Source organism: Symphalangus syndactylus, chromosome 11 (genome assembly GCF_028878055.3).
Source record: "Symphalangus syndactylus isolate Jambi chromosome 11, NHGRI_mSymSyn1-v2.1_pri, whole genome shotgun sequence".
NCBI classification, from domain to species: Eukaryota; Metazoa; Chordata; class Mammalia; order Primates; family Hylobatidae; genus Symphalangus; species Symphalangus syndactylus.
Genome location: NC_072433.2, coordinates 113,509,043 through 113,529,562, shown reverse-complemented (window position 1 = coordinate 113,529,562; position 20,520 = coordinate 113,509,043). Strand labels below are relative to the sequence as shown.

The window sequence follows — 20,520 nt, the reverse complement described above, 5'->3', positions numbered from 1 at the left end:
AAAGAAGTAGAAGGTAGCAGTTCTAAAAGTTCTAATAATGGCGAAGGACAACAATGATTTCTGTACTCAGTTTAGATAAACTGCACTCACCCATCACACACTATTGGTTTAACCGCTATCTTTTAAGTGCCCCAAAGCCAGCCCCACGACCAAACCAGCCCTCCCTCTTAGTCTGTCACAGGAAACTGATGGCCTGTTGGGTCCCCGGGATGGGGATTCTTTTCCTCGGCTTTTTTCATGGCCCCCAGGAAAGTGAGACACCAGGTGTGCACACCCAAGGCTGGGCAGACACTCCAACCTGGCCAGCCTTCCCAGCTTTTTTTTTTTTTTTTTTTTTTGTGTCCACTCTTTTTTTTTTTCCACTGTTTTTTTTTTTTTTTTTTTTTTTTTTTTTTATACTTTAGGTTTTAGGGTACATGTGCACAATGTGCAGGTTTGTTACATATGTATCCATGTGCCATGTTGTTTTGCTGCACCCATTAACTCGTCATTTAGCATTAGGTATATCTCCTAATGCTGTCCCTCCCTCCTCCCCCGACCCCACCCAGCTTTCTAAACATATGCCTGAGAGGGGGCCACCCTGGCCTCATCACTTAGCAAAATCAGCACTTTCAGAAAGGTGCAGATGCTCTGCTGAAGGTTGGGGCAGGAGGGAGAAAAAGATGCTGCCTGGGTATCAAGGAAAAATGATCGTGCTCTCTCAGGAGTATTATTTGTCTATAGTATTAATAACATCCTCACTCTTAACAAAAAACCCCTGCTTCTCCTGTAACGCCCTCTCCCCAAAAGACAAAAGAGAACAAAGAGAGTCAACGGAGGACTTACCGTAGGCTAATGATTTTCTTCTGGTCTGGGGAGTCGGCCTCCACAGATGGGAGAGGGGATTGGGCTGTTGGCGACCTGCAGGCTTTCTTTTTCTCCTCCACACCATTCTCAGCCTCTGAGCTGAAGAAGATAGGAAAACACTTCACTTTAGACATTCAGAGAGAGGTAGCTGGAAGGAAAACGATGAAGTAACCTGGTTTTCTAGAGAGTGGAATGATTTTCATTCCTCACTGATAGGGTAGTTAACTTTGACAGAGAGGCCCTTTCCCAATCTCCATTCTAACCCGTTGCCTGGTGTCCCAACAGCAGTAGCTGCAGGTTGCATGTGTTTCACTTGTAAATGCCAGACTGTGTGGACTTGCTGGCTCCCAGGTCTGTGCTGCCCAGCTCTGCTCTGCATGGGCTGTGCTGGGGCAGCAGATCACCTGGAGGCTGGGAGGGCCCTGCACACGCGCACACGCACAGGCACACACGCTCATGTGTGGCCTCCTGCAGGTGTGAGCCTTCCTGCTGGTAACCCCCACCCCTTTTGTTTGCATTTCTCTTATATCACTTACATGTTTAACCAAGCAGTTCCCTAAGCAATTTACAGTCTCTAATCTTTACAACCACCCAGACTAGGTAGGAATTACTACCCTCATTTTATAGCTGAGGAATCTGAGGCTCTTGCTATCTTGCCTAAGTTCAGAGAGCTAGCATCTATCTTACTTGAGATTCAAACTTAGTATGTCTGTCCACAAAGCCTTTGTGTTCTCTCTCTCCATCCATCCCCCCATCCACCTACTCATCCATTTATGCCCATAATTAACTCTTCAGTGTGAGAGCTCCAGGGCGGGGTGGGAATCTTACTCATCTTTGTCTTAACCACGGGGTCTAGGATAGTGTTGACCTACAGTCATGATCAATAGGCTTTGGAAAAACTAGGTCTGACCTTGGTAAAAGAGAAGGTGGAAAGGAGTAGAGGGGAAGGTGAGTCAAGAAGGTTTGTGCATAGAACCAACAAACAGAGGACAACCAGCATGGGGGATGCAGAAGTGAGTTCCCTCAGTCTGCTGGTGAAGATCTCTTGGGAAGCAAGGGAAACCACTTCCAACGGGAAAGTGGGAAAGGAAGGGATGTTGAAGGAAGAATATAAAATGTTATTTATGGATCAGAACTTCTTTGGTGTGTCAGCTCAGTAAAACACAAACGATACTTCTGAGGATGTGAGGACTCCATGGAGATTGAGCCTAAAGAAAGACATGTTAAGATGGCATTGCTATGAGAGATCAGCTAATCTTCACTTTCATTTACCACCTATTTGGTATTCTCACCTGCATATGACTGTGCAGGCAGGAAATGCCACTGGATAGTTTAAGCTGTGTGGTTGGTTTGCTGATCACTTTTCACAGCATATGAAGATTACAGCCTAGGCGAGGAGTCCTATTGTAGCGTCAGAATCAAGGCCAGTATATCTGACGAGGGTATCTAACTAATAACCCCCACAAATGGTTGATGCTCTTTTTTTTTTTTTTTTTTTTGACATGGAGTTTCACTCTGGTTGCCCAGGCTAGAGTGCAGTGGCACGATCTCGGCTCACTGCAACCACTGCCTCCTGGGTTCAAGAGATTCTCCTGCCTCAGCCTCCCGAGTAGCTGGGATTACAGGCGCACGCCACCATGCCTGGCTAATTTTTGTATTTTTAGTAGAGATGGGGTTTTGCCGTGTTGGCCAGGCTGGTCTCGAACTCCTGACCTCAGGTGATCTGCCCACCTTGGCCTCCCAAAGTGCTGGGATTACAGGCGTGAGCCACTGCACCTGGCCAAATGGTTGATGCTCTTAATTTTGTGGTAAGCATTTCTCTTTTCCTAGTAGATACATATCTGAGGACAGAGGTCCAACCTTCTATTTCTTCAATTCTTCTCAAAGTACATAAAACAGTTACATACATTAAAAGGGCTCAGTCCATAACAGAATTGCATTGTGTGACAAAGGTACATGGAAGGCCAAGGCCTTGAAATATTATTAGGAAAACCCTGTTTTGGGTTTAAAATAATAATTGGACTTTATTAAACTTAGCACCAAGTTTAATTTGTGGACTCAAAGAATTTTAGAATAGTTAAGAGGCCTTAAAGCCCACCTCTGCATTTTTTTGCTTCCCCCAAGACACACACACATTATCTCTTTTCTTCAACAGATTCAGGCAGAAATCTACTTGAGAAGCCCTCTTTAAGTAGAGGCTGGGTATAGAACTTCAATAATCCATCTCAACATTTATTCAGATATTTACTGGATTTTATGCAGGATCAGATGAAGACTTAGAGGGAGAGCCGGAGCTGTCCTATACAGCATCTTTGTGTACAGAGGGCCACTCTGCAAAAGGTGCTCCTGGCAGAGATAAGGTGCTCCTTGCTCTGGGCAGAAACGGCCCAGCACCGAGGTCAGAAGGCAGCAAAACTGAGGCTAGATTTCAGCCCCTCTTTGACCCTGACCCATCTTGGTCAGGCATTTGTGTGCAGTGCAGGTGACTTAAGTGCTTAACCACATAAGGTGGTTCTGTTTCAGGACCCCTAGCTTAGCACTGAAAAGATTACAGTGCATGCCTCTATATTGTCCTACTCAAACAATGTCTTTCAAGGATGGAACATACAGTGTACTCAAAGTAGCTTTTTTCTACATACTCTCCACTTCACTTCTCCTTCAACTTGTGTCTTGTCTTCAGCACTGGTTCTCTCCTTGAAGGCCCTAGCCAGGGGACGCATCCTCCACACTGCTTAAAAGTCTCTATGCTGCCTGCTGATTTTATAACTCACTAGGCATCCAATTAATTAATACCTTGTACTGGTACCTTTTCTCCCAAAAATCTTAGTTATCCAGCACTAGACTAAGTTCCTTAAAGGCAGGGAATGTCTGTTTTTTTTTCCCATAGCACTCAGCTCAGCATTTGCTCACAGTGGTCATTTATACGTTGAATGATATGGATTAATTATGTAGTATCTCAAAGAGGAAGTGAAATTCATCTATGGGTCAATTCGATCTTAGGTTTTTGCTTAAAGACGCTGCAGGCTCAAGCAAGTTAATTCCTCACACAGGCAAGATTATTCCTGCAAGCGTCCCTTACCTTGGAGGTCTTGTCAGCAGCAGACTGAAACTATGTAGAATTCAAGCAGCAGAGGCTAGCGTGTGTTTGAGTGAGCAGTGTGGGAGGGGAAATGGAATGCTTCCTCAAGGCCTTTCGGAAACTTTTAAGTTACTGTCAATGAAGCTGAACCAGGCCGCTTAGTAACTTTAAAGTTACGGTCAACGAAGCTGAACAGGTTTCATTTAAATCATGAAAATAAGGAAATCAGTTTTTATTTATTTTTTAACCAGAAGACAAAGCCCTGTATACAGACTTTGACTAAAAGAGTCAACGGAAAAAACAAACCAAAAAACCAGGCCTCCTTTTTCAACAAATATTTACTGGACTCGTCCCTGCTGTCAGGGTGCTCAGAGCTTTGTAGGTGAGACAGGTAAGTGAGCTGGCAGGTGTAAGTATCCACAGAAGCAGTAGAAAATGCTGGAGACACAGGACCAACCTTCACTTGGCCTTGGCAGGTTATTTCTCCTCCCATCTCCAACCCATTTTAAGCATCAGTTACGGTCCCTGCCTGAAAGGTTTTTAGTAGAAATTTCAAAGCAGTGAGACAGTCATGCTTATAACAACTAAATCTGACTTCACCTATTAGGGGACAGCATTTTTATTTTTATTTACTTATCGTTTTGAGACGGAGTTTCACTCTGTCACCCAGACTGGAGTGCAATGGCACGATCTCGGCTCACTGCAACCTCCGCCTCCCAGGCTCAAGCGATACTCCTGCCTCAGCCTCCCGATTAGCTTTGACTATAAGCACCTGCCACCACGCCTGGCTCATTTTTGTATTTTTAGTAGAGACGGGGTTTCGCTATGTTGGCCAGGCTGGTCTTGAACTCCTGGCCTCAAGTGATCCGCCTGCTTCGGCCTCCCAAAGTGCTGGGATTACAAAGCATAAACCACCACGCCTGCCAGGGGACAGCATTTTTATTACTGGCTAGGAAAATCTTGTTTCAATAAAACACTGCCACACACTGTTACACAATTTATAAATACAAAAACAGGTTGTACAATCCCTATCAGCGATCTAATATTTGTCACTTCCCAGACCTCATTAGTTTGATGACGACTTAAATTCGGATTTCACAATTTTTCAGAATTAGAACTCTTATGTGGAGTCAAGTATCATTCCTGCTGGAGATAGTCTGTGTGAGTTTCAGCTAAACTCAATACGCCTTTCTCTTGTCACATCACTGGCCCTTTGTGGCTCCTGCTGGAAATGTATTGTATTCAGGCACTTCACATGCAAGTCGAAGTAAATAAGTAGCTGAGGGTAGAACCTATGATTAAGCTGTGTCTCAGGTGAAGGAAAACAAGTGTTTCACTGTGGTTCAGTCCAAGAAGGTGTGTTCCCTTCTAATTACAGTGACGAGTCCCTGTGTTTGAGTCTACCTACATGTTAATCTAAGCTAAAGGCATAAAAAAAATCACTAAGCTTCCTTATGGTAGGAGAAGTAGGGGTAGTTTTACATCTACTATTATTTTTTTAAAAGTCTCTGATCATTTTAAAGCCACAGTCTTGATCAACAAAGGTTTAGAAGTGTCTTGAAGATAGGATATGTTTCATCAGAGGGTCTTCATAGAATAAATTCCTGGCAATGGGATTGTTGTGGTCATGGGTGGGTCTGTGAAAGTAGAGTGTTCCTGAAACTCTGTAGTGAAAACCATGTTGGCACCTGGATTCACCAAGATCTGGGGCCTCATAGACACTTGTTTTTGGAGTGCTGCCTATTCAGTGGCTCCGTGGCTGGCAGACACAGGCCACAATACTTGGGAAGCAAAGAGTTGGGCTATAGAGATGGAAGAGGGCTGGACAGCAGCCATAGTACAAATAAAGAGAGGCCTCACAGTGACCAAAAGAAGGAAATAGAATGGAGTGTGGAAGTGCAGGAGTGAGCAATGGAGACAGGGTGGCTGGGAAACCCTTTAGCTTTTCCAATTTCATAAACGCAGAATCTCCCAAATTAGATTTTTACAAGTCAAGAAGAATGATCTTCCATTTACAATTCTGATACATGTATTTTTGTTTGGACAACTATAAATTTCATGTATCTATCTATATATTTCTGAATAGGCACTATAAGCATAAAATTTAAAAGTTACAAATGGAAAAACAAATTTTCTTTTTACCCCTGTTTCACGGTGACCCAGTTTCTCTCCACAAAGGCACCTACTCTTCCAAGCAACTTGTGTGTCCTTCCTGGGAGAGACTGTGCACATGTAAACATGTGCATTTTTGAACCACAAATGATAGACAGCATGCTATTCTACACCTTGCTTTTTTTTTTTTTTTTACTTGTTGTATCTTGGTGTTCTTTCAGTACCCATAGATCTTCCTCATACTTTTTAATGACTGCATAAAGTTCCATTGTAAGGATGAACTGTTATTTAACCAGTTCCTTACTGATGGGGCATGTAGGTGTATTTCTGTCTTTTGCAAATACTAACAACATTGCAACAAATGTCCTTATATGTTTACTACATGTGTGAATAATTTTCTGGAAATGGAACCACTGCGTCAAAAGGTATATGACAGAAAAAATGTTATAGCTATTGCCAAATTGCCCTCAGTAGACATTTTGTGATGCACACCCAAATATTCAACAGTGTTTATATCTTCTCACTAACAAAGTGTTAGCCTTAAAAATATATATACTTTGAAGTACCTAGCATAATAGCTGGCACACAAAATAACAATCATCATTTTAATCATGACTAGTGCTAAACTTTTTGATCTTTGCAAATGTGAAAGGTTAAAAAATATTCCACTACAGTTTCATTTGCATTTTCTTCCTAAGAGTAAAGCTGAGTATATTTCCCTATATCTAAGCGCTTATTAAAATTTTTCTTGTTTTGTGAATTAGCTGTTTATATGTACATTTTGCCGATTTATCTAATGGGTTGTTGATTGAAACATTTAGTATAAACAATTCTTATCATAATTGCATCACAGATTCTTAGTAACATCCTACAGTTGACTTTTAAAATAGATAATCTTAAACATTTAGAAAGTTAAGTGGAAGCCAGGTATGGTGGCATGTGCCTATAATTCCAGCTACTCTGGAGGCTAATGTGGGAGGGTGGATTGAGGCCAGGAGTTTGAAACCAGCTTGGGCAACATAGAGAGACCCCATCTCAAAAAAAAGTTAAGTGGATATTAGCGGTTGGCATGACATTAAAATAAAACATTAATGACAAACTAGTTTTGTTGTTGATAGATTTATTAGCAGACAGATAAAAGGAGTGTCAAAAATACAGTATTCTCTAATTTCAGCAAAACCTTCAATGAAATGTGACAGGCTTTCAGTTCAGGATGGAGAATGGGAGCACGAATGTTTGCTTCTCCTTTCTTTCTAAGGCCTTTAAAATGAATATCTACAAAAGAAGTGATAATCCTGCTACAATAATGGAGGGAAACCATCAACAGGAGACTGATTTCTGAAACTTCCTGAAATATGGAAAAACGGAAAGCAGAAAGTAAAGTACAATATTTACTCATGCAGCAAAGCAAAGGAAGCCATAGTCTTGAATATGGGCATCAACGGGGGATAAGAAAACACCGACACGTTTGTCAGAAGTCCAGTGAGGTGTTATAGGAGGAGTGGGTGAAAAGTTTCCGAAAACACTAGATTTCATTAAAGACGTGGCTGTGAAATCTTGACACTTCCTCCTCACTCTCCCTGGCTCAGACCCAAATTACACGCAGTTAAGAGGGAAAAGCATCAGAGGGGTCACTGCTAAAATAACTGAACAACTTGGGTGCAGGAAACTGTGGTAACTAGTTATATATAACCGTGGCAGCTAGTTATATATAACCGTGGTAGCTAGTTACGGAGCCCCAGAGTAAATCCTCATCCTTCCATTTTGAATATGGTAGTCCCAGGAAAAGTGCCAACTCCCTATCCATGAACTTACAAAGATGAGGAGCAGCTACTCCAGTCCCTTACTATTTTTTCTCTAGTCCCTGATTCTTTTTTTTTTTGAGATGGAGCCTCACTCTGTCGCTCAGGCTGGAGTGCAGTCCAGTAATGCAATCTTGGCTCACTGCAACCTCTGCCTCCCAGGTTCAAGTGATTCTCTTGTCTCAGCCTCCTGAGTAGCTGGGATTACAGGCGCATAACACCATGACTGGCTAATTTTTATATTTTTCTTAGAGACAGGGTTTCACCATGTTGGCCAGGCTGGTCTTGAACTCCTGACCTCAAATGATCCGCCTGCCTTTACCTCTCAAAGTGCTGAGATTATAGGCACAAGCCACTGTGCCCGGCCCAGTCCCTCATTCTTAAATATGAAATAACAACCAAGGATTGCCATTTCTTTGAAGAAAACTTGAAGTCTGAAAGAAAAGACCAAGATGGACCAACAAGAAAGTAAAATCCCAGGGAAACTGGCTTTAGTGAGCAGATGAAAACAAAAGACAAATATGCAAACAAGAAAAACAAAATCTAAATCCTACGAATTAATATCTTCAGAGAAAGGTAGCACCCATGAAAGAGAATTACAATGTTATGGAGAAGGAAACCCTACTTATCCCCCAATTTTTTCAGAGTTCAAATCCTTGCAATAGCCTATCAGGCACTTCAGGACCTGACCCACACACCTCCCCTGATCCTCTCTTCTCCTTCCTTCACCCCAGTCCAGTCCCACTCCAAGCCCCCATGAGAAACCTGTGCCCTAGTGTTCCCTCTGCCTGGGATGCTATACCCCAGTTAGCCAAGTGACTCTCTCCCTTTAAGCTTTAACTTGAATGTCACCTTCTCAATGAGATATATATATATATACATATACATACACATATACATATATGTAATTTTTGTCCCCCGAGACGGAGTCTTGCTGTGTTGCCCAGGCTGGAGTGCAGTGGTGCAATCTTGGCTCACTGCAACCTCCGCCTCCCAGGTTCAAGTGATTCTTCTGCCTCAGTCTCCTGAGTAGCTGGGATTACAGGCACATGTCACCATGCCTGGTTACTTTTTGTATTTTTAGAGGCGGGGTTTCGCTATGTTGGCCAGGCTGGTCTCAAACTCCTGAGCTCAGGTGATCTACCCGCCTGGGCCTCCCAAAGTGCTGGGATTACAGGCGTGAGCCACAATGCCTGGCCAAGACCTGTATATTTAACCAAAGGAGATAAAGCATTAAGGGACCAAAGTAAGATAGCATCAAGATACCAAAATTCAAAAACAGAATAGGTATGAGAGGGAAAAACACGACATGTGTCAGCCAGGTACTTCTTTTTTTTTTTTTTTTTTTTTTGAGATGGAGTCTCACACTGTTGCCCCGGCTGGAGTGCAGTGGTGCGATCTCGGCTCACTGCAAGCTCCACCTCCCAGGTTCATGCCATTCTCTCACCTCAGCCTCCCAAGTAGCTGGGACTACAGGAGCCTGCCACCATGCCCCGCTAATTTTTTGTATTTTTAGTAGAGATGGGGTTTCACTGTGTTAGCCAGGATGGTCTTGATCTCCTGACCTTGTGATCTGCCCACCTCGGCCTCCCAAAGTGCTGGGATTACAGGTGTGAGCCACTGTGCCTGGCCTCAGCCAGGTACTTCTATATCAAATGGACAGGCATTCTAAACTGAAAAAGAGAGAAGACATTATTAAAGAAAAAACAAAGGTGTAGGTAAAATGGCAGCGGTTACTAATTTCTTACCCTAAAAAGTGGGGAGTCAAAGTGATTTCATTAGAAATTTAGGTTGTTGTATTACTTAAAAGAGGCAATAGACAAATGCATGAAAATAGGAACTAGAAAGATATGCCTGTTTAAACTTAGGAAGAGAGGGAAGCAGGGAGTTAGTATAAGGGAGTTGATTCTTTTCCATCAAAACAGGAAGTTGAGAGATAAGGTTTAATACTGATAAACAAAAAGAGCAAGATACACACATTTTTACAGATAATGAAGTAACCACTACACTAAAACTGGGTACAGTTAGAAGTGGTAGGCTGGGTGTGGTGGCTCACTCCTGTAATCCAGCATTTTGGGAGGCTGAGGTGGGAGGATCACTTGAGCCTCAGAGTTTGACACCAGCCTGAACAACATAGGGAGACCCCATCTCTATAAAAAAACAAAAAAAAAAATTAGCCAGGTATGGTGGTGTGCACCTGTGGTTCCAGCTACTCAGGAGGCTGAGGTGGGAGGATCACTTGAGCTCAGGGGTTCGAGGCTGCAGTGAGCCATGATTGTGCCACTGCACTTTACCCTGGGTAACAGAGTGAGACCCTGTCTCAACAACAAAAAAAGTGGTAGCTACTGAGGGGGCAGATAGGGGATGGGAGAGGTGGGATTGAGATCATTATACAATTTTAATGAATTACATTATTTTGGTAAGCATTGAAACAGTTTTAAAAGTTTTATTCATATCCTTGTAGCAAAGATGTAAGATACAGAGTGGATAATAAAAATCAGTGGATTTACTATCTTCAAATGTTTGAGCTCTTACTATGTGTAAAAGCTAATACCAGATTTTATGTTCTCAAAGGATTTAGGCTTTATTGGGAGCTTAAGTTTAGTACATAAAGACAGAACAATACATGTCGTAAAGGATATTGTGTCATAAAGAAGGTGTCTAAGGAATTCAGAAACCTCTTCTAATTGTAAAGAGGAGACTCAGAGAAGTTGTGTGGAAGAAATAAGCATGACACCCTTGTGTATAGGGAGGGCGCTATGTCTTTTCTAGTTAAGTAGAAAAATATTATAGCTGTCAGAAATATATTTCAGTATGAGAAACTAGAAATGTAAATTATATTTCTATTTGTTATATAAAACAGTAAAAATAAAACAGTCCTTTGGATTGGAGAAATCAAAACTTTCATTACTGCATCATAGCCGTCGGTGCCACCTCTCTGCCCAAAGAAACGCTGTAGTTATACAATGATTATTGTGGAAGGATTGCGATTTGAGCTGGATACATACAATTTGGACTCAGAGATGCCATAAGGTCATGAGAAACACAAGGAAAGGCAGAAGCACAATATGCAGACATGGAAAAGTCACTCTCACAAGGAAATCCAGCATTTTTTTTTTTTTTTTCTGAAGTGCAGGCAGCAGGAAGAAGCAGAATTAAGTTGTGAAGTTTGACTGCTAATGAGGGAAGGCTTTTAGACTTCATTTGACTGGTGGTAGGTATTAATTGAAGATTTTTAAACAGAAGGAATTAAATGACAAGATATTAAATGCCCACCTTTTATACATCATGGACCTGACGAGCTATGGGCTTCTGGAGGACTATATTCCTATTTGTACGAGAACAAGGGAGGGTGGAAGCTGGAGACAAGAGAAAACAGAAAGGCAGGTAGGGAGTGAATCTGAAGGCAAGAAGCAGACACTGCACTGGGGGGAAAATCCAGAGAAAACATTGGAATGATTAGGGAGAGCACGCAATGGAGAGGAACATCCAAGAACACCAAGGTTATCTGGGGGATGGACAGGATGGCATTGCCACTAACAGTTACAGGGAACACAAGAGAAATTGTAGTTTGGTGGGAAGGATTTTGTAAATTTAGTTTTAGACATAATAGACGTATATTGATAGCAGGTAAAAAACTGTATCTAAAAAACCAAAAGAGCCCCAAATAGGTCAACAATAAAAAGAATACCAGATTTTGCAGAGGAGGGGTTCCGCCAGTTTGGAAACTAATTCCATTGAGTCTCCAGCACACTGCTGTAGCAAAACTGAATACCTAAACACCAGCAGCAATAGCAGGGCTAGAGAAATGGTTCAGCAGAGGCCACCATCTGGCTCCAGTAACCTCTTTAATATGATCTCAAAGAAGACCCCTCTGTTCTCATGAAAGTGGACAAGTCATTGTCCCATGAACAATCATGTGCTTCATTCCTGCCTCTATATCTACTCCTAATTCTGTTTTCCTAAAATATTATGTCTCTTCGAAAGCCTAAGGCAACTCATATAACTCCAAAAAGCAATTAATTGTTAAGATTCTGATTTTGGAGAGACAGAAACCCAACTCAAACTAGCTTATGATTTTTTTAAAAAAGCAACCAAACAGCCCCCAAGGGCTTTTGTCACTGCTTTAAGACGAAGTCAACAGTAGACAGTGGGTGCAGCTGCAGTGATTTCCCTTCCACCCTTGGAACGCACAGCAATGATCTCTAGGATCTTCCTCTCCGAGATTCTGGGACATCAATGTGCAATTCATCCTCCTGAGACATGGCCTCCATTATGTCATGCCACTGCTCCAGAGTCAACAATGGCTTTCTATTGAGTTCCAGATCGAGGCATCTGGACATGAACCAAGATCCTCCAGTTTTGCAATCTCCCTCTGCTTTTCAAAAGGAATTCTCTGTTCCCGCCGTGTTGGTCGCCCTACCTTGGCTGCACTTAGATCGTGTTCTGTCCTTCCTCTATGTGTTGATTCTCAGTTCTCTGCTCCCTCCTCTCTACACACAGGAACCCATCATACCAGACTCTGAACAAATCCAGTTACATTCCCACTTTGATACTGGCCTCCATCTCTTTATTATCAATAATATAAGAAATTGTGAAATTAATACTTATTGCCTAGACATCTATTTGCAATACAGGAAAACAATTAGCATTTTAAAAAGGGCTTCGGCTTAAATTTTATCTCAAAACCTACCTCATGAACTCCTTCCCAAGTGTGGTTGACAACTTTTGGAAGAGGGGGCGAGAACAAGAGAAAAAGGCCAGTCTTTTCATTTTCCCCACTGCTGAATTGGCATTGTGTGCAAACTTATTTTTTCAAACTGATTATTAGTTAGATGAGTAATAATTTGAAACCATATGGAAACTTGAAAAGACTGTTTTCATCAAACTAACTTCACAGCAGTAGCATTTTGAGGCCAAGCACAGTTGGAAAATAACAAAGTAAATTATAAAATGCAGCAAGGAGGTAGCAATGGACTTTTCTAGTTTCCAGCCAAGGAAGATAGATGCTGCTGATAGTGAATTCTCTTTTGCTATTTACAGCCTCAGTGCGTGAATGCTATTTTGCACTGCATAATAAACTTCCTAAAAACATATACTGAAATATCTCCTCCAAACTAGACTATAACCTTTTTAGGGGCAGGGACTTTAAGCATTTTTTTGAATTTCTGTCTTCATTCCTTTTTTTTTTTTTCCAAGATGGAGAAGATGGAGTCTTGCTCTGTTGCCCAGGCTAGAGTGCAGTGGTGTGATCTTGGCTCATTGCAACCTCCACCTCCTGGGTTCAAGCAATTCTCCTGCCTCAGCCTCCTAAGTAGCTGGGATTACAGGCATGTGCAATCACGCCCAGTTAATTTTTGTATTTTTAATGGAGACAGAATTTTACCATGTTGGCCAGGCTGGTCTCGAACTCCTGACCTCAGGTGATCCACCCACCTTGGCCTCCTATCTTCATTCCTTTTTGGAGCTCTTCTCCACCAATAATTGGATGTCACAATGAGCCACTTTTCATATACCTAAGATATATTAGAGGACATCTATTTGATTAAGGTTTTTTTGTTCTGAAGACTGTGTTTAGGTAAGAACTAGTTTTTAACTAGAATGAAAAGCTTACCCAAACAAAAAGATAGAAATGCAAAAGAATAGGGCATAAAGTCCAGAAAAACATACTTAGAGAAAATGAAATTTTTCATTACTTAGTGAGGTCTATCATAAAGGGAACCAATTTGGAACCTCATTTTAAAGGAACAGAAGATCAAAGAGAGAACAAAACTGTGAGGATGAGAACTTCAGGCAAGAGTCATAAAAGGTTCTACTACTAGTATACAAAGGAGGAGAAAGGAAAGAACTGACTTATATATCAGGAATGCCAAGGAGAAGTGGTGTCTGTAGTACGAGAACCGCCAGGAGAGTAGAATGATAAGGAATAGAGTGACTGAGGGGCCAGACTTACTGATGGACGGATAAGGGTGCTTCTGAATTTAGGAGGGAATAAAAGGCCCTGCCGTGGTTTCCTGAGATGTGACAGTTTATGAACCTGATACTCAGGAGAAAATTATTATCTATTTTTTGATAGATGGGTATTGCAAGAGAGTAATGTCAGGGAAACCAGGTGCTATGGTCTGAATGTTTGTGTCCACCAAATATTTACATGTTGAAATTCTAACCCCCAAGGTGAAGGCATTAGGATGTGGGGCTTTTGGGAGGTGATTAGATTATGAGGGTAGAGCCCTCATGAATGGGATTAATGCCCTTGTAAGGAGCTCATTAGTCCCTTCCACCACATGAGGATCCAACAAAATACAGCCATCCATGAAACAGCAAATGCACCCTCACCAGATACTGAATTTGTTGATGACTTGATCTTGAACTTCCAGCCTCCAAAACCATGAGAAATAAATTTCTGTTGTTTACAAGAATGTCAGTCCATTTGCATTGCTATAGAGAAATACTGAAGACTGGGTAATTTATAAAGAAAAGAGGTTTAATTGGTTCACAGTTCTGCAGGCTGTCTAGGAAGCATAGTGCCGGCATCTGCTTCTGGTCAGGGCCTCAGGGAGCTTACAATCATGGTGGAAGGCAAAGGCGGGGCAGGCACGTCCCATGGTGAGACTGAGAGCAAGAGAGAGAGAAAGAGAAGTCAAAGACTCTTTCAAAAAACCAGATCTCATATTAACTGAGTGAGAACTCACTCATCACTAAGGGGATGGTGCGAACCCATTTGTGAAGGATCCACTGCTGTGATCCAATCATCTTCTATCAGGTCCCACCTCTGACACTGGGAATCACATTGGAACATGAGATTTGGAGAGGACAAATATCCAAACCATATCATTCTGCCCCTGGCCCCCCACATCTCGTCCTCACATTGCTAAATACAATCATACTTTCCCCAAAGTCCCCAAAAGTCTTAACTTGTTCCAGCATCAAGTCTAAAGTCCTAAGTCTCATAAAAGACTCATCTCCTACCACCGATGGGCCTGTAAAATAAAAAAAGTTATTTACTTCCAAGATACAATGGTGGTACAGGCACTGGATAAACATTCCCATTCCAGAAAGGAGAAGTTGGCCAAAAGAAAGGGGAAGTAGGCCCCACACAGGTCTGAAACCCAGCAAGGCAGTCATTAAGTCGTAAAGCTCCAAAACAATCTCTTTTGAGATTGTTTACACCATGCTTCCTGTATAACCTGCAGAACTGTGAACCAATTAAACCCCTTTTCTTTATAAATCACCCAGTGTCAGGTATTCTTCCATAGCAATGCAAATGGACTAACATACTTGTAAACAACAGAAATTTATTTCTCATGGTTTTGGAGGCTGGAAGTTCAAGATCAAGTTATGGAGCTCACTGGTGCAAGGAGTGGGCTCCCAAGTCCTTGGACAGTTCTGCCTCTGCGGCTTTGCAGGGTGCAGCCTCGCTGGCTGCTCTCACAGGTTGGAGTTGAGCGCCTGTGGCTTTTCCAGATGTAGGGTGCAAGCTGCCAGAGGCTCTACCATTCTGGGGTCTGGAGGACAGTGGCCCCCTTCCTACAGTTCCACTAGGCAGTGCCCTGGTGGGCACTCTGTGTGGGGGTACAACCCCATATTTCCCCTCAGCACTGCCCTAGTAGAGTTTTTGTGTTGGCTACACTGCGCGACAGGCTTCTGCCTGGGCATGTAGGCTTTCTGAAATATCCTCTGAAATCTAGGTGGAAGTTGTCAAGACTTCTTCACTCTTGCGTTCTGTGTGTCTGCAGGATTAGCACCACATGGAAGCCACCAAGGCTTACAGCTTGCACCCTATGGAGTGGCAGCCCGAGCTGTACCTGGGCCCCTTTGAGCTGAGGCTAGAGCCAGACTGGCCGGGATAGAGGGAGCAAAAATTTTTTTTTTTTTTTTTTACAGCAGGCTGAATGGACTGACACTGGTTTTAGAGGTTCTCTTCTAGGACAGAGAATGAATGAGGGCCAGGTGACAGGTGAGAAAGGAAATGGGAGGAGTCACAAATGATAACCCAGAGTGAGGCATTGCTAGTAAACTTCACAGCAGAATGTTTCATCATGTTAATACAAATTCCCCTTGAATTACACTTCAAATCTCTTGTCTGACCTTACAAAAATTATGTTTATGCTAATATGCTAATAAATTTTATCCAGAGAGAGAGAGAGAGAGAGAATATATTATGCTAGAAATACATGTATTTGGTCAGAAGAGAATTTTTTACCTGTTAATAGTGCAATAACCTTTTAGGTTAAAACAGATGAAAACCAGGGCCATTAGAAGCTGACTTAGAAGAGAGAAATGTTTGCTTTTGTTTTGAGGCACCCCTCTCCACCCCCATGGAGACGAGCTGTACTACTCTGGCCCTCAGCTAAGCCCCTGAAAGAAGAGCTGCCTCTTGCCATCCTGGCATCTATGATAACTACAGCTCTTTCTTTCCTCTTATACCCTTCATTTCCTGTAACTCTGTCTTCTGTTTCATGTAGGAGGAAAAAAAAAAAAAACAGAGATCAAAAGCCAGAGAGAGCTTAAAAGACCAAGTACATGGGCATTGTAGCAGAGTTAAAAGTTACTATGGGAGTCCAAAATAGTTCCAGAAACCTGTCCCTTTGTTTCTCCCTCACTCAAACTCTGCATTGCTACTTCCTCAGTCTCCTGTGTTCTGATCTTACAGTGCAGAGCCGCACACATATGAGGACAGAGTAGGGTGTTCACAGGATGTGACATACAGGACTCTCCCAGAGGCCAGGTTTGGGTTTCATGCCATATCCCACCAGATGAATCAACATGGGCGTCAGCAGCACAGGTGAAAATTCTCTTTGCTTAAATGCCAAGTATTATTAAAGCTCAGGATTCTTTTTCTAAAGAAAATCAATGGGACTCAACTTCTAGAGAAGAAAGACATTGTCACTTTAAAAAAGTGGAATATATCTATATATTGGTGAAAGCAGTTTTATGTAAAAGGCTTTGGTTTAACCAAAACACCCTCATATTAGACACACGTAAGGAAAAAGAAGTTCATGATATCCCATGGCAAAAAATAAGAGAGTATAGTTTTAGTATTTCAAATTGTGAGGTTTCAAAGGTGTTAATCTACCTAAGAATGTAAATGTCTCTTATCTGTATTTGGCTTTCCCTAGAAGTTATCCATGTGGTTTGTCATGTTAGTGTCAACAATATAGAATTATTGCATATTGTTATTATGTAAAAATATACATGATTTTAATTATTATAAGTATCAAGATATGAAATAATTGTGGAACTAGTGATAGCTCTTCACTGCTGTTAAAATGTTTACCCCAATATTTTAAATATAACTAACTTTTATGGGATAGAAGAATTAGATTGAATATAATTTGTACATGACAGCACCTCTTTCAAGGAAATAAGCAGTGGATCTAAAAGATTTTAATTTTATATTTGACATCTTTACTTACTGTCCTTCATTTCTCCTACCACAAATAATGCGTTTTCTCTCTCTGGACTTTAAATGCATCGCTTTGGAAAACACATTTCTGCCTCTTCCCTCTTCCTTGCCACTCCTTTCTACTGGATTTCCCGGATGACTTTATATTTGCATGGTGCTTTGCCATTCAAAAAGCCTTCATACCCATGACACCATGATACCACACTAACCCTGACGCAGGCATGTAAGACAGGTGTGTTAGACAGGTGTTTGAAGCAGGCATGTAAGACAGGTGTTATCCACGTTTCACAAATAAGGAAACAAAGATGAGTTCGTTGAGGGCCCACACAACTCCAATCTTGGTGACTGAAGCCTCTGTTACTCTCATACTATGACTAGCCTTCTTTTTCCAAGCCCAGTCAGACACCAATACCTGTAGACTTTACCTCCTTAATATTTTCCAGTTAAGTCCCCTCTTTTTCTTTGCCTCATTCAGTTGGCTTAGCTAGGGTCCTTAATGCCTCCTGCCTGGACCACTATACCTCCCTACCTCATTTGAGTTATGCGTGACCCCTCCTCCTTCCATCTATATGGAAGATCACTGTGCTCTATGATCTTTGTAAAGCCCAAATATGATCATATCATTCCTTCTCCTCCTTTAAAACCCCTTTGGTTCTCCGTTGCCTACAGGATAAAGCTGAAGATGAGTACAGAAAACAGGTCCTCTGCAATGTGAAGTCTCCCTTTCTGGCTTTGAACCTCTTGTCATGCTGCCCCCAAGCACCCTCCTCCTGGGCTGCCATGCCTTCTCTGTGGTCCCTTGCAAGCACTGTTTATCTTTCAAGATTTAGCTCTTGATGGGGTCACCTCCTACCTGGCAACTTCCCCAACCCCCTCTAGGTCCTAAGGACTGACCTCTTCTTCTTTGTGCTCCTTTCCAGTACCCTGTGACTGTCATGGCAACGTATCACTTTAGTATGTGGTTTATTTAAAAATTATAAATGGGGTCAGGTGCTGTGGCTTACACCTGTAATCCCATCACTTTGAGAAGCTGAGGCGGGTGGGTTACTTGAGGTCAGGAGTTTGAGACCAGCCTGGTCAGTGAAACCCTTTCTCTACTAAAAATACAAAAATTAGCTGGGTGTGGTGGTGCATGCCTGTAATCCCACCTACTTGGGAGGCTGAGGCAGAAGAATTGCTTGAACCTGGGAGGCGGAGGTTGCAGTAAGCTGAGATCATGTCACACTGTGCTCCAACCTGGGTAACAGAGTGAGACTCTTTTTCAAAAAAAAAAAAAACAAAAACAAATTATAAATGGGCTGTTTACTTGTCTTTGCCCTGCTTTGACCATATGCCTCTGGAGGGCAGGAACCTGGTCTTTTCACATCTCTGTATCCCCACAAAGGGGTTCGATTCATTTACGTTAAGGACTTCATGTTCCTTAAATCAGCTCTCAAGGCCAGCTTTTCTGATTTCTTTCTTTTTTTTTTCTGTGACAGTCTTGCTCTGTCGCCCAGGCTGGAGTGCAGTGGCACGATTTTGGCTCACCGCAAGCTCCGCCTCCCGGGTTCACGCCATTCTCCTGCCTCAGCCTCCTGAGTAGCTGGGACTACAGGCGCCCGCCACCACGCCCGGCTAATTTTTTGTATTTTTTTAGTAGAGACGGGGTTTCACCGTGTTATCCAGGATGGTCTCAATCACCTGACCTCATGATCTGCCTGCCTTGGCCCCCCAAAGTGCTGGGATTACAGGCGTGAGCCACCGCGCCCGGCCTAGGCTTTCTGATTTCTAGCCTAGGGCCCATTTTGGCTATACCAGACAGCATAAATAGCAATAGGAATGGATGTACTTCACTTGGAATTCCTGGGCTTGGGAAAACTGGCATGGGAAAGGCCAGGAGTTTTCTGCTGGGGTTTGGATCCTCTTCTGGAACAACCCCCCATAGTTAGTAGACTAAACTACTGAGGGTGCTTTTGGTGAGGCAACCACCTGCCCTTCCAGTTCCTTCAGACAAAGATTAGACAGATGGATCCTGTGAAGGTTATGGCTAAAGAAGGAACATTTCCATCGAGGAAGCTTTACCATTTCTTCCCACGAAACTAGGTTAAAGGTAGTGGAGTCTGCCTAGTTACTGAGGCCAAATGATCTCATAATTACTGCTGGGAGTGGCCGACATGCCTTAGTTTGCTTTACTTTGCTAGAGTTTAAAGGGCAATGCTTAGATATTAGATTCCAAGAAACGGAAAGGAAACAGGATTGCTTTCCTTCATTTTATGCCTTCTTGGAAATGAAGAAGTTTCCAGGAGAAGAATCTGTATTCCATGGTCTGTGGCTTCCTAAGAGTAGCTCAAGTCCCAGTTTCTGGGAGTGGCATCTTCATAAGGATGTTTATCATATTTCAGTGTCTTAGTAAGGGCCCCAGTTTCCTCGCCTCCACACCAGATCCTCCTCCCACAGCCTGCATCACAGAGCTGCTCTCCGTCACACCTTACTCAAGTTGAGAACACACAGGTTTTTTTTTTTTTTAATTTTTAAAAGCTTGGGGAATGTATGCATTTTCTACATGACCAATGAAGCTAGGCATTGTTGATAAGAGAAGCAGTGAATGTTTTAAAATCAGTCACGGTTACTGCTGGATTTTATTAGAAACACTCAGACTGGTCTAGTTTTAGGGGGTTAATATGAAATTTATAGCACAGCTGAGTAAATAAGCATATCTACTTATTTTCAGAAATGATTTTTGAAGTTTAAACCACTTGCTATGAACATTTTATAACATATAAAACATGTACAAAGTAGATAGAATAGTATAAACAAGGCAATCTTGTTTTATCTATATACCTGTAGCCCAGCACTCCTACCTCCTACTGGTTTTGAGACAAATCCCAGACCATATTATCTTTTCATCTGTAACTATTGCAGTGTGTAACTCTAGAAGATAAAGATTCTTTGAAAAAATAAACACAGTACCAATATCAAACCTTAAGACTAAAAATTGTAATTGATTTTTAAAAAAGGAGTGAAATGTGGCTGTTTTTCAGGGAAACTATTAGCACGATGTAGTAGTATTTAGGATTGGAGTGGACTAAAGCATCTCTAGGCACACTGTTGGGTATCTGGTTACCCAGCAGGGGACTTGGGAGAGTTCCTGTTCTCACACTAGTCCACATGGCTCTTGCTAGCATGGCAGTAGGAGCTACCTACTTTGACATCACCAGGTACCAGGCTCCTTCCTGCTCTGGCTATACTGGAGAGAGGAAGAAATGGAAATGCCATTCCCCAATCTCAACACCTGA

The 20,520-nt window shown here is 42.2% G+C and overlaps 1 protein-coding gene across 16 annotated transcripts in view; it reads right to left on the bottom strand.

Annotated features, from left to right (window-relative positions):
* The window catches only part of GRAMD2B (GRAM domain containing 2B), a 137,934-nt gene that overhangs the window by 32,966 nt on the left and 84,448 nt on the right, over positions 1-20,520 (bottom strand). For all 16 annotated transcript variants that reach the window (XM_055299137.2, XM_063612978.1, XM_063612973.1 and 13 more), the window contains exon 2: positions 826-945. In XM_055299137.2, coding sequence (XP_055155112.1) covers positions 826-945 — 120 coding nt within the window. The remainder of the gene's footprint in view (positions 1-825; positions 946-20,520) is intronic.